The sequence below is a fragment of the Camarhynchus parvulus genome, chromosome 3 (genome assembly GCF_901933205.1).
Source record: "Camarhynchus parvulus chromosome 3, STF_HiC, whole genome shotgun sequence".
Classification (NCBI taxonomy): Eukaryota; Metazoa; Chordata; class Aves; order Passeriformes; family Thraupidae; genus Camarhynchus; species Camarhynchus parvulus.
Window position 1 is genome coordinate 110,092,008 of NC_044573.1, and position 27,495 is coordinate 110,119,502.

The 27,495-nt window shown below is 46.6% G+C and overlaps 1 protein-coding gene across 1 annotated transcript in view; it reads left to right on the top strand.

The window, feature by feature from the left end:
• The window catches only part of XKR6 (XK related 6), a 180,481-nt gene extending 153,747 nt beyond the window's left edge, over window positions 1-26,734 (top strand). Inside the window, exons 2-3 of the mRNA XM_030945804.1 lie at window positions 2,205-2,401; window positions 21,161-26,734. Of these exons, the coding sequence (XP_030801664.1) occupies window positions 2,205-2,401; window positions 21,161-22,125 (1,162 nt within the window). The 3' untranslated portion in view covers window positions 22,126-26,734. The remainder of the gene's footprint in view (window positions 1-2,204; window positions 2,402-21,160) is intronic.
• Window positions 26,735-27,495: the final 761 nt, after the last annotated feature.

The window sequence follows — 27,495 nt, forward strand, 5'->3', positions numbered from 1 at the left end:
CATTTATTTAATTCCTGGCTGAAGAGAAGGCAGGATGCCTGTGTCATGCTGCAGCTCCTGGGGTTGGGGTCTTTCCATGGAAATTCCAAGTGCAGGTGGTGGATTTGGGCGTGTTGGGAGAGCAAGTGCCCCACGGCCATCTCCGTCCCACTCGGGGTCTGCTGAGGATGTCACACCAGTGTCACCCGTGTCGTATGACTGGCGCAGCATTTTCTCGAGTGTCGAGCCCCATCTGGTGGCTTCCCTGCGTCATTTTTTTTGTGTCCTTGCGGTCCCTCTGTCGGGATTTTTTCGCCTCCTGTGCCGGTCAGGAAGGACAAGATGCTGGATGAAGGACAGGGTTCACAGAGCTGCCTCTGCTTCTCTCCCAGCTCCCCGTCCCTGGGTGTAGTTCGGGGGTCCGGAGGCTCTCCAGGCTCTCGTCCTTCCCTCCTGCTCTGCCCGGCTGTGCAGTCTCGCCCGAGAGGCAGGGGATGATCTAATCGTTTTGGCCAAACCCCAAAGCTTGTGCCGGGAGCCCCTCCCAGAGCCTCCAGAAGGCGTTTCATCCCTCTGCCGTGCTGGCAGCCGAGCTGGGACAGATGAACAGTCAAGGGAGGGGACATTTCCGACGACTGACTGGCTCAGATGAGCAGCTTTAGGGTCGGCATTAGGTGAAATGGTTCCCATCCCAAATGGGGTTACAGCCACCGCTCGGGATGAGAAGGAGGAAGATGCAATATTGGATTGTGAATCCCTAGAAGTGTCCAAGGCTGGGCTGGACAGGGCTTGGAGCAACCTGGGATAGTGGAAGGTGTCCCTGCCCATGGTAGGGGACTGGAACAAGATGATTTTCAAGGTCCCTTCCAGCCCAAACCATTCTGGGATTCTGTGATATCAACAGGCATCAGAAAGGGCTCTGTTAAGGGTTTTTTCTTAAATGCCACAAGTCCTGAGACAGAGGCAGTGTAGAGTTGTGCCTGTCCATGCATGAGACACCTCCTTGTACTCCAACATTGCCCAAAGTCTCAAAGCTGACCAGTGACAAACTGTGGCCTTTCACCTCTGAGGGTCACACACATGCTGCAGGTGAAGGTGGTTCTTGTTGCTCCACCTATGATGAAATAGGGCCAAATCATAGAATCACAGGATATCCTGAGATGGAAGAGACCCACAAGGATGGTCAGATTCCAATTCCTGGGCAGCTTCAAGAATCCCACAATGAGCCTGAGAGTGTGATCCAAACACTTGTTGAGCTCTGGGGTCTGTGAGAGAAGCTTCTTACCAGAGTGCTCAGGGGGTTTAGATGGTCTGTCAAGTCACTTCCAAGTGTTAGGACCAGTATTTTTCATGTGGCTTCTCTTCTTGTGATGAAAATTAGGTGAGGGGGTTGTTTTCTTGTGTTTCAAAAGCATTTCCTACTCCCAGGCTTCACATTTGGGTGGTGCCAGTTAAAGTTTTCCCACCCTTGCAACACCAAATGCACTTCATTATATGGTGTTGTTCTCAGGGTGGCATCCAGTTTAAGGCTGGGCTTGATGATCTTGGAGGTCTTTTCTAGTCAGATTCTAAAAGTCCTCCTCAGATCTGACAGAAGGGAGTATGTGGTATTTGCTGGGTCCCCAGGATGAAGGAGTAATGGATGAATCTGACTCCACATTCTTAGAAGGCAAATTTATTATTATATTATATTATATTATATTATATTATATTATATTATATTATATTATATTATATTATATTATATTATATTATATTATATTATATTATATTATATTATATTATATTATATTATATTATATTATATTATATTATATTATATTATATTATACTAAAACTATACTAAAGAATAGAGAAAGGATACTTACAAAAGGCTTAACAAGATACTAATTAAAACTCGTGACTGCTTCCAGAGTCCTGACACAGGTGGACCGTGATTGGTCATTAAATAAGAACAATTCACATATTGGGTAAACAATCTCCAAACCACATTCCAAAGCAGCAAAACACAGGAGAAGCGAATGAGATAATATTGTTTTCCTTTCTCTCTGAGGCTTCTCAGCTTCCCAGGAGAAGAATCTTGGGCAAGGGGATTTTTCAGAAAATATGACAGTGACAGGAGTGGAAGAACCGTGCAAACCCCAATGCCTCCCCAGAACCCCACAAACAGATTTTGCTGCAACTCCAACGCCTCACCCCCAGCTTTTCCCTCCTGTTCCCTGCAGGTATATCCGAACAATGTACCTGGGGATCCAGAGCCAGAGGAGGAAGGAACACCAGCGGCGTTTCTACTGGGCTATGATGTACGAATATGCAGACGTGAACATGCTGCGCCTCCTGGAAACATTCCTCGAGAGCGCCCCTCAACTGGTGCTACAGCTCTGCATAATGATCCAAAAGAACCGTGCAGAAGCATTACCATGTAAGTGGCCCCCCTCTTCCCCACCTTTCCAGCCTCTCCCCTCGGCTCCCAGTGTCCAGCAGCTGATGGATTGTGCTGCTCACTTCCCGCCCTGGCTGGGGGCTGCCGCTTTGGGACAAATCTCTGCTGAGTTTGCTGGGTAAAATTTCTGCTCGTTCCTCTGAGGAAAAAAAAAAGTCAGTGTCAAGGAAAAGATGGGATTCAGCTCTTCCACACCCAGTCCAGGCTAAAGGAATGATGGTGGTGTCAGGAGGAGGCAAGCAGGCTCTGCTGCTGTGGCACCACTTGTTTGTCGTTTGGCACTGCACAAACACAACCACTCCCTGCCTCAGTTTCCCTCCTTACATAAGTAGGGTGATAAAACTGGCCAGATTTGAGTTTGTGTTGTGAGGACAAATGGTTCAATGCCTATGCAATGCTCTGAAATGGTGTTAAGTGTAAAAAAGGGGGTTTTTAACAGCTAAATGCTGTAGGGGCCTTTTCTGATGAGTGCCCAGGAGTTAAAGGTCTTATCATTGGTACCATGGTTCTCACCAAACCCAGGAAAAGAGAAGGGGAAGGCAGTGGAGAGGATTGTGTAGGGACAGGGATGTAGTGGAAGTTTAGTTGGAAAGGCAATTAAATTATTAGATGAGCTTGGAAGCCACCACAGGGAATATTTTGCCAATTCTGGTGTCCACCACAGTGTCCACCACTGTGATGAGCTGAGCATGGGGCATATGTCCCAGCTGAGAGGGACATGGCCCTGTCCCAGCCCATGGCCATGCTGGCAGCCTGGGGTGAGCAGCCTGAGGGACAACCATCCTTTCCAAAGACCAACAGCGGAGCTGCTTGGTTATTCAGCCCCTGTTCAGTTCGTGCTCCACTGGTGACACTCAGCTTCCCAAAGACAGCCTGGTTGGGGCCTGTCATTTCTGAGTTTTTGGAGCTGAGGTGGGAACTGAAATTGGAATTTGCTTTGGGGTTAAATTTTGCTGGTTTTGCCAAGGTCACCACTATCTACAGCATCAAGGAAGGCCAGACACGCTCCCTTTCCTCTGTATTGCCAGCATGTCCATCACAGTTGTTTATAGAAGCTTCCCTCCTCCTATTTATGCAGTCTTTTCTTGAAACCTCTCATCACGAGCTCTCCAGGCCTCCAAAGTGCTGACATGATGAATATGCCTTTCTACAACTCCTGCTAGAATGGCTCACATTTGCCAGCCTCCTTTTCCCTGCTGCTTCCAATGTTATTAACCCAACTGAAAATGCAGAAATCACAGCCCAGGAGGTTTGCCAGGGCGTTCTGCAGATTGCTGGGCTCGCCGCAGAAAGCGCCGGGTGAAGTTTGTTGGCCTCTGTTGTGCCGCGAGTCAGACAACGCAGGAGAATAATCCCTCCAGGCTTTCAAATCCCTGGCTCTTCCACTTTGCCACTTCCAGGCACGGCTGCCTAATCCACTGAATGAGCTGCATCATTTTTTTCCAGCATCCCCCTCCCCTCCCTTCCTGGGCTTTGCAGTTCCTCCGCTCCTCCATCCAGCGCGCCGAGCCGGCTGCGCTCTCTCTTCCAAGGCAGCGCACGTCCCCGCCTGCCTCCCCGAGCCCTGGAGGGCTCTTTGCTCGCCACGCTCCAGCAGCCGAGCTCACCAGGTCCCCAGTGCATCCTCTCCCTGCCTCCCTCCCCGCCCGTGCCAGGGATGAGGGCGCTGATGGATGAGAGCAGCGGAGCTTGCTCAGCGCTCCTTGACTCCTCCGGTGCAAGGTTTCCTAGAGCTCCTCCATGCCCCTTCAGTGCTTCTCTCTTCCACCACCTCCTCCTTCTCCTCCTCCTCCTCCTCCTCCTCCTCTTCCTCCTCCTCCTCCTCCTTCTCCTTCTCCTCACAGCCGGTCCATAATTATATAAAAGCAAATTAAATGCTGAGAGGAGCCCATTGTGAAAGGGAGCATCGAAGATTTTCACTTTCATCAGGGGAAAACCAAAGGGAGATGGATACTGTTAGGAAGGCAGTGTGTTTAAAAATCAAATCGAGTCTCTCCTGGCTCATCGAGTCTGTGGGAGCGTGGCTCGTCACAGGAAGGGGCCAGTTCTGCCTTTAAACAGGGAGAGCATCAGCTGCATCCCTGAGGAATGCACACTGAAAAAACAGCCCAGGCAAGGGCTTAAAAGCCCAGGTACAGCCCCTGCTGATGTGTCCAGACTCCAGCTGCTTCCATACATCCCCCACAGACTCCTATGGATTAATTTAGTGGCAGACAAGGTCAGTTCACCATTTCCTGTGGCATACATCCCTCCTCCAAGCCCCAGCCCTCCCTGCTCTTTGGATTGCAATGCCAAGCCCAGGCTCCACTTCTCCCCAAACAACTTCGATTTAAGGAGATTTAGAAAGGGAGTTATTGAATGGCTATCAGGAGGTTTTGCTGTTGTCTCCTAATTCCTGTGTGAAGAGAGCTGTTGAGGAAAGAAGAGTGAACACATTGGGGGTCTTTACTCTGACTCAGAGCATCTCCTCCAAAGCATTTCTGCCACACAGCATGGTGGTAGAAAGAGCTGATCTTGGAAGGATGAGTAGGAAGTGATACAACCAGGATAATGCTTAATTTCCTGGGTTTCAATCTATTGGGTGGGTGAAAGAAAGAAAAACCTCATCATGCCTTGCAAGAACTATTTGACAATGAGAGGTACCTGTGTGAGAGGGTCAGGTGGGATCTGTGTCTGTTGTTCCTTCAGCACTCAAAGAACAGAGGAGCTTCACCCAAAAGTGAGAATATCCAGCAGCAGAGGTGCTGGGGCTGGAATTTGAGGTCAACTCAGCCTCAGTAAAGCTTGGGACAAGACTCAAGCTGGGATTTCATGAGAGTCAGGATTCATTCCTTCATCATATCCCCAGCACAAGGCAGAGCAGATCCCAGCTTAGCTGCCCTTGTCTGAGGAACAACAGAAAAGAGCACAGAGAGAAAAGAGGTGAGAACTCTGTGAACTCCATCAGGTGGGCAGTGGAAGGTGAACGTTGAGAACCTGAGCTGGAATTCTTTGGCTGGTGGAGCAAATGGAACAACATCAGCTCCTGAGTATCCATGTGGAAGGAGCTGGCGTTGGTAGGCAGGCCCTCTGTGGAGGATTTATCTGCTACAACCACAGCTGGGTGGGCCTAAAACAGAGTCAAGAGAAGGTGAGGGAATAAGAATGGATCCAAAATGTGGAACAGCTCATGCCCAAAGCAGCTGAAGGAGGTGGGATGAGATGCTCAACCAGCAGCAGCACCTCTCTCCAGGGAATCTGATGCATTTATACCCATCATGGGGTCAGGCTGAAGGAGGGGAAGGGATTCTGGAGAGCATGCAGCATTGTCCCTCAGTCACCCTAACTGTGTCTGAGCTTTAGGAGAAGATAAAAGGGTGTCCATCTTTCAGACTCCTGGGCAACAATGGCCAGAGGACTTCCCATGATTTAAATCACGTATTTGCAGGGGCAAATGTAGCATTAAAAACAGAAAAAGCTCAGCAACCCAGATCCTCATTCCATAATCACTCCCAGCAGATAATCCACCTCACTCCTTGCAGAACAAACCATCCTTAACCCCCTTCACCCCACAGAGGTGCTGCTTCCTCTGTGCCAAGGGGGAAGGAGCAGATCAAACCAGCTTAAAGGAGACACCCAACTTCTAAGCAGACAGGGAGGTGAGAGGGATTCCAGGTTTTCTGGCATAAATCTCCTCTTAAAGAGGTTTGCTTCCACTTAATTTTTTTTCTAATTTTTTTAACGTGTCTTCTTCAAAGCTTAATGAGATTTAGCTGAAGCACCAACGTACTTCCACTCATGTCACGAGTTCTTTACACAAAGATTTCTGCCTGTATGAGGCTGCAGTTTTCAGCACAGGGTCTCTTCCTCCAAAAATCCCACATCTCTCCACAGATGCTGTGTCCATCTCCCTGATAACCCTACAGCTGATCTGAGATTGATTAGCAGCATAAGCTTTCCTTTTGCAAAGTCCTGCTGGAGTCTCTGGGATTTTGGGAGGTGTTTGCACTCTCCACAGCCCTCAAAAGTAGGCTGAAGCTGCTCATGTATTTAAGGGAAAGCAACATTAACTTATGAGGTTTGGGGGAGTCATTTTATTTAAGCAGAGTGATAGAAATTAGGCATTAAAATTGATTTCAGACATCTGAGCTACAGATGTGTGCTGGCTGCAGAGTTATCCTGGTGGAGTTTGCAAATCATCTTGTCCCTCCCAAAGTGAAGTCCTATTTTTTTTATCATGTTCTCCCTCATCTGTGCCATGTCTGGGGAGCATTTATAATCATTTATGATTCCTTTTTGCAGGGGCAAACTAAAGATCATTTTCCCTGTCACTTAGTTTAGAAGCCTCAGCTGGTCAGCTGAGTTAGAAAGGGACCTTCAGCCTGTAGGTGTTCAGAAATGTGAGTTTCAAGTGACATCAACACAAGCCTGAACGTAACTGAGGAGACTAAAATCCACAGGGCTCCAGTGAAAGTGATAAAAAGACTCATGAGATTTGAAATTTCATCCTTTTCACCACTTGAAGGAGCACTCAAATTTAGTGCAAGATCCTTCATGCTGGCCTGGGCCAAAAAGGTGTGTCCAACAATGTCCAAACAGGAATCCAAACCCCCAAACCCAATCTCTGTGACCTCACAACACAAAATTGTCCCCATTTATGCAGAGTCCCATAACTTCATAAATAAACCAGGGCTGATTCTACACAAGATCCCAAGGGGATCAGTGCAAAATTCAATATGGCATCTGCAGATTTGGTGAGGGAAAGTCCTATTTCTGCAAAGCAGAAATCCTCTTCCTGACTGGTGCATTTTTCCTGAGATCCACCAAGAGAACTTCTCTGTATGACTAAAGAAGTCTTTGCCTTATAAAGTCCTCAGTAACAGGAGATGGAGTGGGGACAAGATCTACCAGAGCCACATTCTGGGCTTTGACTCAGGTTCTGAGACAGATCATGAGGAAAAAGAGATGCTACAACTTTGCCCAAAGGCAGATTTTCTTTGTTCATTTTTTCTCATGCCATTCCTTGGGGATTAAAAGAAGTGGGAGACGTCCATCACCCAGGCCTGGTTTCCTGTGACAGAAGAAGCACAAGGAGAAAAGCAGCTGCTCATTGCCATGTGGGAAAGGCATGTGCTTGCTGGGCCTGGAGGATCTGGGCTGATCTGCCCTGAAAATTTGTCCTGACTCCACCACATTTTCCCTTTAAATGTTCACCAGCAGCCCAAGGAGGCCCAGATAGCTCTGAACTCATAAGCAGCTCGCCTGGGAGGCCACTCATATGACTCCAGTGCTCTGCCAGACTGGGGCATATGGCTCTGTTCCTGCCTTCCCCTCCCTCCCACCACAGCCGGATGACAGGGAGCAATTTGGTGCCCTGCTGGAAAGGAGCCTCTGGTGCCTGGCCAATTCCCAGCAGCATCAAAAAGCCATCTCCACAGTTGGCAGTGGCACTGAGGACGCCTTGCTCTGGCATGCTGAGAGCAGGCCAAGCCTGAGGCACGCTGGCATGGGACAGCTTGTCCCATCATCAGCCGTATTGTCCCGGTGCGGTGGGATCCAGGAGCCTTCGGAGCCAGGGACAGCTATTTTTTCTTTTTCCAACGGGATTTGGAGCCAGCCCAAAGAAAGACATCATCCCTTCACCCATCCCCACCTGCAGCTTCTCTGTCCACCACCTTGCCATGTCTCTGGCTCTTATTTTTGGAGTGCTGATAAAACCCCGTCTGTTCCGTACCACGTGTCGCCGTCACACACAGGACACGGCACAGCCAGGAAAGATGAGTCACCATTCACGGGACAGAGCTGGCAGGGGGCCAGTGCTGCCAATTTTAGGCTTTGTCAGACTGTGGTAATCACTGGGAAGGGGTTACATCATCAGAGCACTACAACAGCATTAGCTCATGCTGTTCCCAGGAGCTGGGGGCCAGCCAGGAAACCGAGGCATGGCGAGAAGTTTGGGTTCTTGTCAAGCAGATTCTGGGCAGGAAATTCAGACTTTTTTTGGGTGACTCCATGCTGCAGGCTTTCTGGGAGGTTTGGGATAAGAGCATAGGAAAAGTTGCTGTTGGTTAGTGAAATACAATTCTTTTTAGCTTCAGGTTGCTCTAGTGTGGGATTCTTGTCAGGCATCTAGGAGGGCGCGGATAAACAGGGAGCACAAAGGCTCTGGGATGTGCAGAAAAACATGGAAAAGATGCACTGGCAGGCAGGGACTACTCTGTGCTTCTAGCCCCAATGGAAGTGGAGCAGTTCAGGTTGATGCAACTCAAAATTGTTGAGTTTTAAAGGAAAGAATTGTCTCACTTCAGAAACTATTAATTGTTTTTTAATGATTAGCTTGGGGTGACAGTTCTGAGTCTGGGCATGCAGCAAAATTACTGAGTCGGTAGAAATCTCCTGAAATGGCTTTTGTCCCAGCTGGCATTTGACCAACCTCCTGCTCTCAGTGCCCTCAGAACATCCATGTCTTCACACAGAGGGTCACTGAGGGGGGACAGCCACCAGGCACAGGAGCCCCTGTCTGATGTACATCAAGGTCTCAGAAATGTTTGCAGAAGGCAAAAAGACCCAGGAGATGAGCCAGGATGAGCATGACTTAATGTGTGAAGGAGCACCGACAGCTCCCACCATCCCAGTTGCTCCAAGCCCCATCCAGCCTGTCCTTGGACACTTCCAGGGACCCAGGGGCATCCAAAACTTCTCTGGACCACCTGTGCCAGGGCCTCCCCGCCCTCACAATAAGGATTCCTTCCCAAAATCCAATCTAAACCTTCTCTCTCTCCATCTGAAGCCATTCCCCCTTGTCCTGTCACTCCAGGCCCTTGGACCACCTGGACACCAAGTTGTGACCTGCTACCTGTCACACAGGTCTTTGCAGAGCATGCAAAACGTGGGAAGCAGAGGGAGAAAGAGTTTCCTGCTGTTATCCTTGGAGATCAGTGTCCCTGGTGCCTTCAGTACCCCACTGTGAGACAGCACCAGCTGCACCACATGCGTTTTTGCCACTTTGTCACTCCCCCTCACAGGAACACTCTGCCAGACTTGCCTCATTGATGTCAGCCCCGTGTACTCTCCAGGAATGTTGAGAGGCTCCTTCTTTTCCAGAGACCAGTCCCCTCAGCTGGGATTATGCTGAGGCATTTCCACCAAAGGCCCCCTGCACAGTATCAGAGGTTTATAAACCATAAGGTTACAAAGTGTGCACTGCTGACGCACCTCTGGATGGATCCCTCTTTCTTTGGCCACTGAGTGTGATCCCAACTGGGTCCCTTCCTCTTTCCCATCAGGCCAAAATCATTCCCAGAACTGGGATGAAGTTATTTCCCTAATTGCCTGCAGGTATTCTGCATCCAGGCCAAGCCACATACTAGAGGAGGTTTGGAGGATCCCTGTTTGGTGCTGTCACAGACCCTTTGAAGCATTGCCTTGATGTTGTCTCATCTCCAAGGAACAGCCTGTGGGAGCTGTTTTCAGCAGGAAGCTCCCTCATGGAACCCTGGCAGGAGATGTTGCTTTCCCAATCCTGGGACAAGTCTGCTGGGTTTCATCCCTGCTGATAAACCAAAACCCATCAGAACATGAGCACAGCCACCAGATCTTGTTCATCCTCTGCTTCAATTACCAGCCCTTGGCACATTTTTAGCTCCTGGCAGCCAACACCAACCCAAACAATTCCCATGCTTGGCTCAGGTGATGGCAAGAACAATTCCCACCAAGCACTCTGGGCCACCCTGTTTTGGAGGCTGGGAGAGAACTTAGCAGTCAACAGAATTAGGTTTGGCTTAGTTGCTGATTTCTGGGTGCAGGGTCCAAACCTGCCCCAGATCTGGGCTAAGGAAAAAGGGAGTCTCGTGGTCGCTTTCCAAAGCAGACAGTGGAACTCTTTGTGCTTTCCTTTCCAGCACTGAGGTGCTGCTCCCTTCTCTTTCAGACTATTTTAGCCCCCACTTCCATCATCCTTTCAACTTGTGGTAGGCAGTTTTTCATCTTTCCCAACGTCTGCAGTCCTCATCTGAATTAAAACAGAAATAAAAAGAAAAGGAGTGGCAGGATAAGGGTGTAACAGATGTCAGATTGCAGTGTTGAAAAGCACATATATTGTACATGTTTGTGGAGTCCTGCTGTTTCATGCCAACCATCCCTACTCATAGAAATGGCTGGGAAAAGATTTTATGCTAAATGGAGCCATGTGTTGTTTTTTTTAGCAAAACAGTTTGTTTGGGTTTGGTTTTTTTTTCACCATTTCAGTGCATGCCAGTGATTCCTTTAGGTGTGTTTCTCTTCTAAGGGTTTCTAACAGTAGAGTTCAAATATAATTAGGTCTGAAAAATCTCAGTGTAGGAGGCTCCTTCTGATATTTTCAGGATTCAGACTGGAAGCAGCTCTGCTGGATTTGGTACACTCGAAAATCTTAGCAAAGAATTGGCCACTAGAAGTTGTAACTAAAGTGTCCTTCACAAAGAAGCAGCTGTTGAATGTGAAATGTGATTTTTTTCCTCCAGGAATAACCCCCTCTTGGATTTTGCCATCTTATTCTTACCAGTTGAAGTAACCATGTTTGGGGTGGGGGTTTTTGTGCCTATTGCTCTAAAAAGACAATTTTAATTAGCAAAGGGACAAAAATTAAGTTCTCAGCAGGAAATAGCAATGGAAGTTTCTAGAGATGGTTGTGCTCCTGTCAGGTTGAGCCAGGTTTGTGTGACTTCTAACACTCCCTACAAAGAGGGATTTTGCTCTGTTTGCACAGAGTTAAATCCTGTCCTTGCTGGAGGTGTTGTCAGAGCATCCTGGTGGAGCATTTCCAATGAAACCTCTTGGGCTTTCCCGAGGAGGGAGCTTCGCTTCCTCTTGTCTGTGTCTGTTCACTTTTAGGGGCTCAGGTGGGGTTCTTTGTCAGTGTCATTCTGAGACAGCACTTAAAGTCTTCAGATTAATGTGGATTTAACTCAAAAGTCTTTATAATTACAATGATGGCTGTGCAGAGGGCACCTCGACCTGAAAAGAGTGGCAATTCATGCAGCTTTTGACAAAAATAGACAGGAAGAGCAGTTCTCATGCTCTATTTCCAAACAAGCTAATCTGTGCCCGGGAAATCCTGGCTGCTGCTTTCCCAGCACATTTCTACTGCAGAATTAACCCAGGTGATTGGTGCCTGGAGGGATTTAGAGCAAGCTCAGGGCAGACCATCTCTCCTTCGTGTCTGTGGCTCGTTAGAAGACAGAGATGCACATGGCTGTTTGTTCTGAGTGTCTCTATCAGCTGCAGTGCCATCCCTGCCCACCTGAGAGTCAGGGATTTGTGGGATTCATGATCTCTGGAGGATACAATGGGAGAAGGTGAAATTGGGCATGGTGGGAAGATCCTTGAGATGTTTTGGCACTCAAGTCCTTGCTGCTGCAATGTGGGTTACTGGTCCACATCAACCCAAATTTATGTGACAACAGCAGCTCTTCTAAACACCATCCATGCAGCCCCACACTGACACTGAAAACATCATCAGTAGGATTAATAAGAGTTCTGATTCCAAAAATCACAAAGGAAAGAACTGTTCTTCACCCTCAAAGTAGCATCTGCTGAAGTGGGGGTTCTTCCAGTGAGAAAAAAAATCTGCTTTTGCTGAAAGGAAAACAGTAAATCCTTTCCATTTCATTTTCTTTACATTTAGGGGAAGCTTCAAAATGGAAGAGCCATTTCAAACTAAACAGTGTTGTGTTATAAATACTTTTATATCATTTATGCCACACCAGCAGGAACTCCAAAAGCAAGACTGTGCGTGTCTCTCTGTTCTCTGATTGCCTCCAGATTCTTTAGGACTGAGCCAAATCACCAAACTCACTCCAAATTCCTGAATGGATTTCTTAGACATCTGCCATGTGTTGTTCTCCCTGAAAAGTGAATTTGTGTGTTGTCATTTCCTTGAACTCTACCATTAGAGTCCCATCAGAGGCTCTGGTGGAGCTGTTGCAGAAGAGGCTGCTCTGCAGAAGGCAGGATTTGTCTCTAGCAATGGACTCACACTGACATTTTCCTCAGGCATAATTTTGGGAGCATAGCTGACACCAGATTCCTGGAAGGATTACCCTGTCCTGCTAAAATACAATTTTTCTGGCAGAAAGCTGTCCCCACATCTGTATTACACTTTACCTAAGCTCTACCTGCCATGCCTGAGCTCCCCAGAGCTGTCCAGACACAGCAGCCACCTGGACTAATTTACTCTGCCCAGCCTGGAAAATCTGATAATATGAGTAGTTTTATCTCCAGGTATTGAGGAGTTGAGCCAAAGGTCTTCCACGTTATTTTTAACATGATGAAAAGGATTATACGACCATGGTTGTGATAAACAGAGGACTGTGATCAGATTTTCTCTATACCTGTAACACAAACAGTGTTGGAGGCCAAGCACTGGCACTCAGGTGTTTGTGCTAAATTGGTCTCTGGTAGAGTTTTGCCTGCCAGCCCTTCCCCAAAGCTTTCCCAGGCATGAGAAAACAAATTCACATAGTCCAGGAGCCATTCCCAGTGGATACAACTCCTGAGGGATTTTACAGGATGGGCATGGCAGATTCTGCCAGCTGGGCTCAGGGTCTACAAATAATCCTGTTTCTGATTTGGGGTTCAGATACCACCACCAGGTTCTCTTCCCACGTGTCCTTCTCCTCTCTGCTGGTTTTTATGAGCCAGTCTGTGGTGACAATTCACCACACAGGATCACGGACCCCAGTTAGCCAAGTGAGTTGAGGCTGGTTTGTGGACCTCTGCTTATAACAGGGACTGAGATTTCCCCCAGTTGCTGCCAGAAATGTTCCAGCTCTGGAACGGGTGTCAGCAGCTTCTTTCCCTACATAAATAGGTAAAACCTGAGATACTTGCAGTCAGCATCTTGGGAAAGGGGCAAGGCTGTCATGGAAAACAAAAAGTGAATTTTCATGCTGCTGAGGGCTGTGTACACACAAGGCTGTTGGAGACCAGCCTTCTTCTCAGTGATCTAACAGAGGGATTTTGTCTTTCTCCTACCCCTTGAGGATGTTGGTAACTCTGTCTGGCTGTTCTAGGATGTCCTCTGGCTGACCTTCTCACATCAGGAGGATGTTGGGGCCTGGTTTTGCCTGCTTGGCCTTCAGTGGTGTAAATTCATGCGTCACTTGAATATGCCCACATCATGTTGGGTCTGTCAGCTTCTCTGCAGGAGCCACTGTGGGCTTCTGCTCATCCTGGAGCCAGGAACAGGTTTCAGCAATCCTCCTTTCTCCTCTCTTCCCCTCACTGAGATTCAGTGTTCCCCCATGAGCTCTTGTGGGGACCTGCTGGATGTCAAACCTCTGTTACTTATTATTCATCTTGCCATGTTCTTCTTTGGTTATTTCAGTTTGAACCCCATCCCTGGAAGTGTTCAGACCCAGGTTGAGCCACCTGGGGGAGTGAAAGGTGTCTGTACCCATGGCAGGGGGTTGGAATGAGATAAGCTTTAAGGACCCTTCCCTCTCAAACCATTCCATGATTCACCAGGAAGAGTCCATGGAGAGACAGAGGCATTTCCAGACAGCTCATCCCATGTCTCAGACAGCATTCCTGGGGTGAAATAAACACTGAGGCACATGATGGACAGAGCATCTTCATCCAGAGGGTTTTAGAACAGTGGGGAAGCTTTGCCAGTCCTGATGTGGTGGGCCAACATTTGGAGCAGGAGACTGACACTTCACTGAGGTTATTCGAGGACAATCCCAAACAGAGGGTGGATTATCCCATATCAGCTTGGCCTGGGGTGCTCGTGCCTCCCACAGCAGGATCAGTCTCTGGCTTGCATCCAGGAGGAGATCCAAGACTCAATGGATGGCTGCAGGGTTGGAGCTGGTTTGGAGCGCCCGGGTTCACAGAGGATGTGAATAGGAGGAGACACGACAGGAGCAGACGAGATAATGAGAGCATAGATCAGATGAGTGTGGCTGGTCACCCCTTCCTGCAGCAGGGAAAAGGGGCACTGGGGACAGCTGAGAGGCAGCAGGATGAAAGGGCAAGGAAAGCAAGGCCTTTGGAAACACAATCCCTGGTGACCCCATGGATGCTTCCTCAAGGCAGTGCTGAGGCGTGGGCTGGGGGAGGAACTAAGGAGGGATTCAGCTTTTCTGGGGTCACCAAGGACATCTTAATTTAGCAAAAGGAAGCAGCATTTCAGGACATGAGCCAGACTTTAACTGTTGAGGGGCAGGAGGGCAACTCTCCATGTGAGTGAGCTTTTGTGGAGTTGCCTTGGCATGGATTTTCTCACAGAGAAAGGTTTGGGAACATGGATGTGCCTCTGGTCTAATGTGGAAGAGCTCTCCTTGTGCCAGCTTGGACATGGACTATCCTGTACAGAAACTCAGCACAAGCCTTGTGTGGCATTCCAGTGGGATTTGGTGGTAGGAGACTTTCTTGTTATCCAGACCTACTTGGAAATCTGTCCCTGAAAGGAGTTACCTTTGTTTCCTGCCTTTGCCAGTCATCAGCAGTTTTCTGTTTCTCATGGAATGGTAATGCTGTGTCCAGGTGAGCTGGATCCTGGAGAATGGGGGTGTGATACTCCTTGGAGGAAGGTCCCAGAGGATGTCCCTAGTAAGGGAGCAGGTGCTGAGGATGTGAAACTCACCCCTCACCTGATGAAACCAAAATATTTTCTGTGAGAAAAGAGCAAAGGGCAGGACACTGGTGTGATATTCCTTCCCAGTCTCCCCAGTGTAAAGATCTGGATTTTCATCCCTGGCAATTCCAGCTCTTAGTAGAGCACAGAGGTGTCACATAAATGGGAGGAGGGCATTCCTGGGTCAGACTTTTGCATCATGTTCACAACAGGTGGAATAGTTCCCATCTGTCCTACTGGACTGGTGGCACACTGGAGGAACAGTTTAAGGAAGTGTCCTGAAATGCAGTGAGGAAAATGAAAGGCAAAATGGTCTGTGCAGACCTTTATTATTTATATACCAGCAATGTTCCATATTTTTCCATGTTTAAGGAGACAAATAAAGAGGGAAAATAAAGGGGAAAAGACAAAAGTCATTCCCTCCTCAGATGGGAAAGAATTAAGAAAGATCAAGCATCAAAATCCATCAGGAAACAATGAAAATCAGACCTGGGGTCTGATTCTGACCCCTTTTACTCTGACACAAACAAATTAAATCAGATTAAAAAATGAGGGAGAGTGACTTTCAGGCCATGTTGTTACAAAAGCAGGATCTGCCTTGATCTCTTTTGTGTATAAATGCATTTTCACTCTGTGTGCATCAAAATGAAAGCCTGTTCCTTGTCTCCTACAGAGCTTCAGGGAGGAACGTGCCACCCAAAGGGGAAAACAGGATAACAGGGTTCACAGCACAGGGGCCTGAGCAGCCAGGGAGGGATGGGGATGAGCTGAAATGTGGCACTTGGCATTAAGCAAGAGCTGCCTCTGCACAGGGGCTGAGGGAAGGTTTCATGTCATGCTCAATATTTGCCATCCCGCTCACCCGGGAGAAATGTTGGTATCTTCCCATTTTGTTTTAGTGGAGTCTTAAGGAGAATTAATGTCAAAAAAGAAATAGAGCACTGTTCAGGCATCATTTTCAATGTTAAAGGGACAGGCACCACAGGAAATACTCAGGGAATGTGCTACAGCAACTGCATCCAAATTACGGGCATCCAACAACCTGCAGCTGGATTTGTGATGAAAACTGTACCTACCCCTAGTGAAAATCCTCTCTCCTCAGCTGGACAGCACTGAGTAAGGCCAAAATGGGTGTATTGTTCATTTTAAATATTCATTTGTGTGTGTGTGTGTTTGTGTGTGTGTGATTTTTTTCCATTAGAGTGATTGTAAAAACCTGCATAGCAGGAATAGGCCAGATAGACAGGGATGGGTTTCCCTGCACTGTTTTTGTTCCCGGGCTTTAAAAGCAGCAATGGCAATTTCAGGGGAGTCATTGCTTTGATTCTTTCATGTAGATGGCAGGTTTTTTTCCCAAAGAGCCTTTTTACAAATCTGAGATGTCCTTTTCTTTTTCTGGACTATGTAGGAACCAGAGGAGGAAAACCAAACCAGGATGAAACTCAGGGTGTTCCTGTGAGCTTCTGCAGTTTCCCTTGAACTCAGAGTGGTTCAGGCTCTTCTCCTCTGGTATCAGGTCACTGTCTACATTGTACTCAAGTCCACCAGGTTTTCATGATCCAAAGCAACAGCTCTTGTTTCCCTTTCTCAGAGAATCTATTCCTTGGCCTGACATTCTCAGAAATTTAACTTTTATACACCTGCCTTATTTCCCACTGCTTTCTCATCTCTCTGTGCCATTTCCTGTTGCACATGTGTTTATCATTGAAGAGGGATCATGAGTGACCCTGAGAAAGGCAGAATTTTTTTCAGTCTCATTTGAAATGCCCTGAGTGCCTTCCTTCACCCCAGCTCCCAGCTCAGAAATATTCTTGTCCTCTGCATGCAAGTTTGTCACATCTGCCAGCTCCACATGGTGGTCTGGAATATCCTAAAGCATCTCAAACGTTGCTGGATTCCCACCTGTGATGGTTTCACTAAGCTTTGATCCTCTTTGAGCAAACAGACATCATTTAAGCAAGGACACCCTGGGGTGAGTCTCTACAGTAGGAGCTGAATCCTGTCTGAAATGTCTTGTCAAGCTCACTGTGATGTGAAGGGGAACTACTCCCTGGTTTAGCTTGGATTTTATATGAGATCTTGGGTAAATCCTTCAAATCTTGGCTCTTCATCTGTCAAATGGGACATTATAGAGCTCTGCCTCCTCATGCTGAATGTAGGTGAGCAGATGTCTCACTGCCAGGACTTCAGGGCTCGTCCCTAAAGGAATCTGGGTGATTATTTCTTGTGCTGTGTCATTCAAGACACAGGGATTGACTCCTTGATGGTGCTGACTTTGGCCTGTGTGTCACTCATGGCTTCCTAGGGCAGAGAGGTTTGAATAGAACCCCAGTCTGTGCCAGTCTGCCTCGTTGTGGGCAGGTGGGATACAGATCCCAGAGCTGCAGCCACAAGGTTTCCAGCCCCACAGGAGCTGATTTGCTCCTGGCTTGAGAATGCCTGCAGAGATGTGGTTGTGCATGGTGGGGATGCTCCACTCCCACGGCTGAGAACAGAGTGGGAAGAGTGGGAGTGAGCTTTTTTCAAAGTGACTTCAGTGTTTACCCAACCTCATCCCTTTGATAAACAAACATTGCAAGGGAGTTGAAACCTACTCGTGCTCCACAAAGGTGCATCAGTTACCACGTGCAAGAGTCAGAATCAAAATAAAAATGACTGCTCATGTGATCCAACTTTTCAGGACTGTTTGTTTTAGTTATAATTGAAGTTATCTCTAAAGTTGCTTAGAAATAAGGTCTGGAGAAGCTGAGAGGAAAAACAGGGATTGTTTATCTCACAGTCTGTGAGAATTGTAAACTGCATGAAGATGTCACGGGCTAGAAGTCACAGGGAAAGTTGGGAATGGGGAAACTTGTGGTCAAGATGAGAAAAGTGCTGTGTCATTTAGGTCTGTATGAAAGAGCTGGGGAACAGTTTCTGTGGCAATAAGTAAGAGTGATGTAAAAGTCTTTACATTACTCCACAGTTCCTGCTGACATCCACCTACAGATCTCCCCCCTCACACCCAGGTCCAGATCCTGCTCATCGCCAGGGTGCCAAAATTCACATTCAACACAAGGCTTGTGAACTTTTAAACAACAGCAAAAATATGTCAAACTGCCCAAAGATCCTTGATTGCCTCCCTCAGATCTCGGTGCAGATGAAGAGACAATGAGCTGTTCTGTATGGGGGGGACTCATCCCGCCTGACTGCTGGTGCTTGCATGTCCCCTGGCAAGGGATGGAGTCAGACACCTTGGGAGCATGAGTCAACCCCTCCCTGTCCCACACACCGATGTCAGGACAGGCTGAATCACTTTCTGGGGGTGTCTGCCTCTCTCTGCTGGCTGGAGGAGACGTTCAGATGACTGTCAGCAGCCCTGGTGCCGTGCGAGTGACTCAACACACGCACTCTGAGCAATTTACAGCAAAGGCTGTGATTAATGCAGGGTTCTGCCCTGAAAACATTAGGTAAAGCCTTTATGTGCAAACTGGGGGATTGTTTTGGGTGTATTTTATTCCTCTCTCTTTTCTAGAATAAATGAGCCCAATAGAAACATTTTTAATCCAGCCTGACACATCTGTCTCCTGTGGGTTGGTGCTGCTTGAGTTTCCCTGTACAGGTACAGCTAATGCTGTACAAATTTCTAGTAAAACAGCACTAAAATAAGGCAATAAGTGACATATTTTTTCCCTGCTAATCATGGAAAGTTTTTTAACTGAATAGCCCAGAGGTAGTGCAACAAACAGTACTTATACACATAACAAAACTTTGTGGCATGACTCATCCTTCCAAAACTGTTAATACACTCTACCAATAATGTAACTCATCTTGTAGGTGAAAAATGAATCTAATCTACATCTGCTTTAGTATGAAGCTGTTCATATTTAGGAGTTTCCATCCACTATGTGGAGAGACTGAGGGAGCTGGGCCTGTTCAGTCTGGAGAAGACAGAGAGGGGATCTCAATAATCCGTATAAATACCTCCAAGGAGTGCCAGAGGATGGTACCAGACTCTCTGCAGAGGTGCCCAGTGACAGGATGAGGAGTAGTGGACATAAAATAACCCACAAGAAGTTCCACCTCAACATGAGAAAGAACTTCTGTGCACTGAGGGTGGCAAAGCCCTGAACAGCTGCCCAGGGACAGCATGGAGTTCCCTCTTTGGAGACATTCCAAACCCACCTGGATGTGTTCCTGTGCCACCTGCTCCAGGTGATCCTACCTTGGCAGAGTGATTGGATGATCTCCAGGGCTTCCTTCCAACTCCAACCATTCTGTGAGTCTGTGGCTGGAATCCCCAAGTCCTATGTGCAAGTGTTTCTTAGTGAGGACTTAGAACTCGGGGAAATAGTGATTTTCTTAAAGCTGGTGGTTTACACCTTCCCTCCTGGATAAGGCCACTGCTCTCACTGCTTTGCTGTTTGCTGTTTTTTAAATTTCAGTCTGAAATTCAAATGTCCATTTGAGCCCAAAGATAAGGGATTCAGAGGAAAACCTGAGAGCTGATTAAAAGGTGTAGTTTTGGTGGACTTTGCAGGCTGTGAGAATTCCAATGAGGGCAGAGTTGGAGTCTGCCATCCTTCCTGGCCTTCTTCTCCATCATCTCTCCTCCAGACACAAATAGATTGGAAGGAGGGAAATCTAACCCTGCTACATGGTGGGGTGGACTCCTCAAAACCAAGAAAAATTCTACAGAGTGAGGTCTGAGGAGTCAGTGGACCTTATTTGCATTCCCATGGAAGCCAAGCCCCTGTGAGCAGAGAGAAAAGGAAACAGGAGATGAAGAAATTTAGGTTTTTCAGGCATTTTACCTTTTTAACTCTGAGCAGCTGCAGCAAGATGTTCCTTGCACTTTCTTAAAGAAGTAAAAGCCAAGCAAGATCTGGACCTATCACCCAGTTACACATCAGAGATGGAGGGGCATTTCTCACTGTTTTGCTTGGAACCATTAGCAGTTTTTCCTTCGGACTTAAAAGGTGATGTTTCCAGATAAATCTTTGGCTAAGGCCCAATCCAACCATAGCTATCAAATTATTGAGCTTCCCAAACATGGATTTTGGTTCATCATCTGTTTCCTCGCCTGCAGAACAGTTGTTCAGTGACCAGCAGTGTGGGAAAAGGAATAAGATGCCAGCAGCTCTTTCTTTTCCCAGGAATCTCTCAATTAATTTTTAATGTGATGCTTTGCTCCACGAGTTATTCAATCTACCCTTGTGATAATCAATGGAATTATATTTTTTAAAGCCTGTCAAGCGTGGTGGGGCCACTATTTTATCTTCTGGAGGAAATAAATTGCTTAAGTGTTGGTTGGGGTACAGAATAAGACCAGGTCCCTTTGGAATATCATGGGGTGTTCTGCCCCATGTCAGGGTGCAGCAGGATGTGTTGGGAGCTGAAGGTGACCTCAGTGCAGGCTGCGCCCTCCCTGATGTTACTGTGGCTTGGATTTGTGCTCCAAGGCAGGAGGCCAGACTGGAGAAGAGCTACCTCCAGTAGAGGTCTTGGGTCCATCCCAGAAACAAGGCAGGGATTTGCTGGAGAGATCAGATCCTTTGTTTTGGGTCTCTTTCAAGGGAATTGATGAATCTTGATGCTCCCTGGATTTACATGTTTATCTGCATGGGACAACAATCTTGTTTTTACAAAAGGCAAGTGCAAATGGGGATTCCTGAGTAAGGCAGAATCAGTGGGAATGGTACCTAAAAAAAGTATTTTAGAATAAAAAAGAATACATGCAATTGTAGGGAATACAGATGTCCTGTTCTTCCTGTGGTGCATTCTAAGCGAGATTCTGCTCTCCAAGAAAGTAAATTTCACACTTGGGCTTCAGCATTTAGATGCGATCTGGATTTCAAACTCTCAAATGTGGATCCAGTCAAGATGAGCACAGAGGCTGTTCTCTGCTGGAACTACCAGGGTGGGGTGGCTGATCCAGTGGCTCAGGAGGATAAGGACAAGGAGTCAGAGAACAGAATACAGCACCATTTCCAATTCCCACGCTGATATCTCTGTATTTCTCTCCTCCAGACTGTAAGGACAACCTGCTGTGAGTTGAACCTTCAGGCTCCAGAGCCTGCCCCAGATGCAATAATTTAGTGAGCAGATGATGTTTTCCACCAAAGCTCCTGTCTAATTCAGTGGATCTGTGTGTCTTCCGGCAGGTGTGTCCTCTGTGGCCTCCCTGATGTCCCTGGCTTGGGTGCTAGCCTCCTATCACAAGCTTCTTCGGGACTCTAGGGACGACAAGAAGAGTATGAGCTACAGAGGGGCCCTCATCCATGTCTTCTGGCGCCTCTTCACCATCTCATCCCGAGTTATTTCTTTTGCTCTCTTTGCTTCCATCTTCCAGCTCTACTTTGGGATCTTTGTAGTGGTCCATTGGTGTGCCATGGCTTTCTGGATCATCCATGGTGGGACAGATTTCTGCATGTCTAAGTGGGAGGAGATCCTCTTCAACATGGTGGTAGGGATTGTGTACATTTTCTGCTGGTTTAATGTCAAGGAAGGGCGGACTCGATACCGAATGTTTGCGTATTACACGGTGGTCCTGACGGAGAACGCTGCCTTGACGCTCCTTTGGTATTTTTACAGAGATCCTGAAACCACTGACTCCTATGCCGTGCCAGCACTGTGTTGTGTCTTTCTTAGCTTTGCTGCTGGGATAGCTTTGATGCTGTTATATTATGGTGTGCTGCATCCCATGGGGCCAAGAGCTAAGATCTTTGCCAGCTCCTGTTGCGCCGAGCTGCTCTGGGGCATTCCTCTGCCCCCCGATGTTGAGCCCATGGCGCCCCAAACCCCTGGGTACCGGGGGGCCCAGGCTACGCCCACCAGAGCGGTCACGGAGCAACAGGAGGAACTCACAGCTGACACTTGCTTGCCCGTTTTCCAGGTGAGAGCAATGGTACCATCTACTCCATCTGGGCGACCCTACCCCCCCGAGGGGCCTCTCATTAAGATTGACATCCCAAGAAAAAGATATCCTGCCTGGGATGCTCATTTTGTAGACAGGAGGTTAAGAAGAACTATCAACATCCTCCAATATGTCACCCCCACAGCTGTAGGTATTAGGTATAGAGATGGACCTCTCTTATATGAGTTGCTACAATATGAATCTTCACTTTAAAGCTCCTTAAAGCAAAAGTAAAAGAGGGGACCTTATTTTTGTTTACGGTAAACACAGATCATGAAACAAACACAAACCTTCAGATAAGCTTTCTTTCTGGTTGCTGTATGTATAAAAAAAAAAGATATTCTCTATGTTTTGTAAGTAAAAACAAAAAGAAAAACTTTTCTTTTGTTTTTTACACACAAGAAACAGTATTTCAACTTCCACACCTAGGATTCACAGGTGGAGAAGGAGGCATCTCCACATCAGTTTTATACCGTACACCAAGTGTAGAACATTATTTATGGGATTGGTGCTGATTGAAAAATTAAAAAAAAACAAACAAACAAACCTACAACTGCCTTATGCCCTTAGGTGCTGAGTTTCATTAAGTACTGTCACCTTTCTCATGCAAAACTCTTTGATGATTATATGCCAGGAAAAAAATAAAAGAGAAACCAACCATCCAACTGAAATGCAAACCTTTAAATTAAAAAAAGAAAAAAAAAATTACCAACAAAAAAAAAGAAAAATGTATGAAAAAAAAGTCCTGTTGCTCATATTGGATTTAGCAGAAAAAACCCTCCAAATGTCTAAATGTCTAAAGATAAGAAAGAAAAGATAAGAAAGCAAAGCCAAGACAACCCCAATGGAGTTTGATTTTTCCAATAGCTGAAAGACAAAATCAGGTCTGTAAGATAATTTGGCAAGGAATTTATAACACCATTGGGCCAAGCCTTGACCGAGTCGTGTTATAAAGGTGACCCCACCCTGGGACCGTTTTCCTCGTGGAAATGGACCCTGTACAAAGGTGGGATTGTACCAGATCAGTGTGAAAATACAGGATCTGATCTTGTTCCCAACAACTGCTCGTGCTAAAGCCCCACTGTCTCCAGTGGAGCAAATACCAACAATCTGAGCCCAGAATAAGGCCTGCCACCTTGATTTCTGGAAAATGTGAAATTATCAAAATTATAAACCAAAAACATGATCTGAAAGTACATTGCCACATATCTAATAATTATTTCAGTAATAATAAAACTCAGCATGGTAGCAAAAAGCGAGTCAATTTAAAGGCACAATACTTGATCAGTGACTGGCAAAATAATTTGACCTACTGTATCATTTTAAGGCTGTGAAAGGCATACATGTATTATTTGTAATCTTGTGTAAGACCTGTCATGTCTCATTCAGTGCGAGCCTTAAAGTGATTGTAAAGCATCCTTTGTTCCATTTTGGGGATTTTTGGGTTTTGATTTTCTGTTTTGTTTCTGTTTTGTTTTTAAGGAAAACAAAACATGAAAAGTCGGGATTAAAAAAAAACACAAAAAAACACAAAAAACAAACAACAACAAAACAACCAACAAAACTTCTTCAAACGGTAATAACCTGTAAAACTGACTCACGTCTCGAGATGAATTTGGTGCTTTGTTATTTCTGTTGATGTTGTTGTTGTGATTTAGCTGAGAAAAATTCTTCAACTCGGTTACATGTGGGGAACTGCTGATAAAAACTGTCTCGTGTCACCCTCTACTGTAAGTACATGGCGAGAAACAACAACCAGAGGAAACTCAAGAGCGTAGCGAGAGCGCCGTGGTTTAGCTTAGCCTTCCACCGCCAGAAGATGCTGCCACCTCCGATGCTGGCAAAGCTGTGGGGTTGTCTTGACATTTCCAAATAACCCGCTCGGTGTCTGAACATTCTCATCTCTCTCGGATTCTGTTTCTGTGCTGGAAGATCTTGGGGTTTTTTTTCTTTTTTCGAGTTAAATCACCGGGTTTGCGTCTATCCGACACCCTTTTTCTGTTTTGAGAGTATTGCTCCTTTAAAGGAATATTCCCGTTTCAGGGCATCTTTTCAATCCCACCATCCCTCTACTTGGGAGGGGAAAACAACAACAACAAAATGAGATATTTTTAAGTGAATGCTGTAGTATTTTCTGTGTGTAATTGCAATTTTTTATTCCAGAAATACTGTAACTGTCTAGGGTGCGAAACTCCCATGCTGACCTATTCTGAAGAGAAGATCAGCATGGAGGGATATTTTTTAATTATGATTATTGTTTCTTTTTTAATTTCAGGAATCAGTTGTTTTTTTTAATTATGATAGTATTTAAAGAAACTAGTACCAATTTTATATAACAGTTTAAAGAAGCTGAATGCTTTCTTCGCCTGAATATACCTGAAGAGAAACATTTTTTTCAATCAGTGATCCTTTGCAGTGTTCTGAGAAAACGTTGGGGTTTCTTCAGTTGTTTCATTTTGTTTTGTAAAGGAAACTTTCAACTAGCGTCTGTCCCCTTCAAGGCGGGCAGGACTCCTTCAGGCCAAACTATAGACATACGGCAAAGTTTATACAAAGCCAAATTGTCAGTGGTACTGTAATTCCCAGTCAAACTCCATTTCAGGCAGATGTTTCTGGGCTCTGATTACAACCAATGTGATGGTCACATTTTCATGCAAAGGGAGGGATTTGGTCTCGTCATCCCCTGTCTAACTCCCCAGCCCCTTGTTTGCTGTGCACATAAAGACATATATGTATATATATATACATGAACTGATATATATTTGTGAAAAGCTTTCATTTCCCTTCTCCATTGTCTGTGCCCCACAGCCAGTTCCTTCTCAAGTGTTCTACTAACATTTCACCCTGTTTCTCCCCGATCAGTGTGCTGTCTCCATAAAAAGAGGTAATTTGTGAAGTGAACTCGCTGTCCCCACCTGCTGAGTCCTTAAAACACAGAGGTGCCCATCCTCCAGCTACAGGCCTGCGTTTCTCCTTCCAGAACTTTCTTTTGACTTGCCTTTAATGTTAGTGTAGACTTATCTTGATCTAATTCCCCATGTAAAGGCTCCCCTTGGTCCTTGCATGAAGAGCTCTCCTCCTCACATCTGCATTTCAGTGGCAAAAGCATGAGAAAGGAATGGATGGCAAACAGCCCTGCTGTTCCTCGGGGACCATTTTTCCAGGCGGTGGCATTCTTGTTTTCGAAAGCACCCTAAGAAGGTCCTGCTCCCCAAACTCCTCAACCTTGAGGTCTGGAAATGTGGTGCTGATCACTGACCCCGTTGAACAGCCAGACCCTTCACACCAGGAGAGTGACAACGAGCCAAGGCACAGTCACCAGGTGCCAGGAGGAGGAGACCCTTCAGTGTTGCCTCTCATGAGCAACTCCAGCCTGCCTTCCCTCAGGAACAGGATCTTACTCCACACCACCATACCAACAGCCGTCGCCTCCAACCTGTGCCAGGAGCGGAGGGGCAAAACACTCTGGAAGTGTCCTTACTTCTCAATGCAGTGCTAACTTCTCACAACCAAACCAGCTTAACCAAGGGCTTGACACGTCCCTGTTCCAAAGTCCTCCTCCCTTGTGGCTCGTAGTGTGGATAACAACAAAGGCAGGTGCCTCCACTGCGAGTTGAGACTGTTTCACTACTTGCATAAACTTTCTGCCTCTGCTTCTCCTTTCTTTGAATGATATCCATCAGCATCTTCATTTAGCAAAGGATTTCCAGGGAGAGCCTGTGTCCTCCCTGAAGAACTATTTCTTTATCCAGGACTTCATTACAGCCTTAACATAAAGCACGTGCTCTGCCACTACTCCCAGCATGTTCCTGGTGGACAGTTTGGGGTGGTGACCATTTCCTTTTGGGATTACCTGTGATCTTGTTGCCAAACAATGCCTTTTGCCAAGCCAAAAGCTCAGGGTGGAAAACTACCCCAGCCCTTTATTGGTACTAATCCCAGTGCTAAGAGTCTCGTCCTCCCCTCCTGTTTTATTATTTTTTCTGCCCTTTGATTTTTTTGGTGTGCACTTTTGCAGGATGGTCAGCAACTTGTTTTGGTTTCACTTTGGTTTTAACTCCTCAGTTTTTCCCTGGTACCTTTTTTTGTACCATATCCCACCTTCTGGCCAGAAGATACTGCATGAGGAGCTTTTCAAACTGCCATGGAGAGGGTTGAGCCTGTATCAATTCACAAGATTGGTGGGCAAGTTCTCTGGCACATTTGTGGTGCTGGATTCACCCTGGGATCATCTAAACCAGCCAGCTGTGCCATGCCGGGGCAATGCCAAGGCACGAGGGCTCCACCATCCCGACTGTTATTGCTCAAACCTTCCCTGGCATGGTTTTGATCCATTCCAAGGAGTTCTGGGCTCAGGCACAGCTTGCCCAGGCTTTGGCACTGGCCAGAGACCATCCCCAGTCAGCAGTTTGGATGCAGCTGCTCCATATCAGAGGTGGAAGATTTTCGGAATCAGGATGGGGCCAGCACTACTCAGTTGACTTCGTGGCCAGAGTGGACCCTGGAATTGTTTAATTTCCTAACAAAGATGTAACTCCATGCCACAGACCAGGATGCAGGAAGTGGTGGAGAACGTCAGCTCCGATCTGGCATTTTTCCGTTTTCTGCCTGATTCAATGGACAAGTTATTTTTCGGTTCACTTTGTTCCCTTTGCTGTGGTTGTTTTGCAAACTGCATAACTTTTACAGCTCAGATGTCAACCCATCCATCCCTCCATCCCTGTCAGATGGATGGCATGTTTACTGTGATAGTGTTACACATCCATAGGCAGCTAATTCAGAGACAGGAATCATTCAGACCAGAGCAAATCAACAGTGGAAACACAGGAATTACAAGGTCCCTGCCCATGCCCTTGTCATGCTTTGCCACCCACACGAGGCATTTTTCATCTGCAGCTAATCCAACCTGAACTGTAGAAGAGGAGCCAATGGTGAATATTTACCAGTCCAAAGTGCAAGTGAGACACCCATTTCAAGTGTAAATATATATCTTTTCAGTGGAGCTGCTTCTCTGCTTCACCCTGTCCTTTTGTGCATCTGCCAAAAGTCAGCAGTCATTTGCATGTATTTTTATTTCAAGCTGACTGGATGAAATGGCAAAATTAATTCCAAGCTTTAGTGAATTGTCTGCTAAAACCAGGCTCTTGTGAGGAGCATCACTATTGACTTTCAGAGTGCAATCACCCCATGCTCTATAGAGATATTTTTGTACACACAAGATTCACTTCACAATTTATCCCACCCCTGGCCCTGCATGTCACACCTGTCACCTGCACACCTGCAGCATGACTAAACCTCCTGAAGAAAATGTGGTCAGAGTTTAGTCCAGCATGATTTCATTGAAGCTCAGAGGTGCTTTGAAAAGGAAAACTTACTACTGTGCATTTGCAAAACCTTTTAGTGCCTGCTTGCTGGGCAGCTTGGGCAGGAGACAATTTGGAAGCTGCCGGAGTCAGTGGAAATTTGTGGAGACAGGCTTTCCTAGGATTTTTCCTCCTTTTACTGGGTTTGCTTTTCTCTGGGTTCTGTTCAGATCGAATGTGGTCCTGCAAAAGAAAACACACCAGAAAACAAAAACCCAAA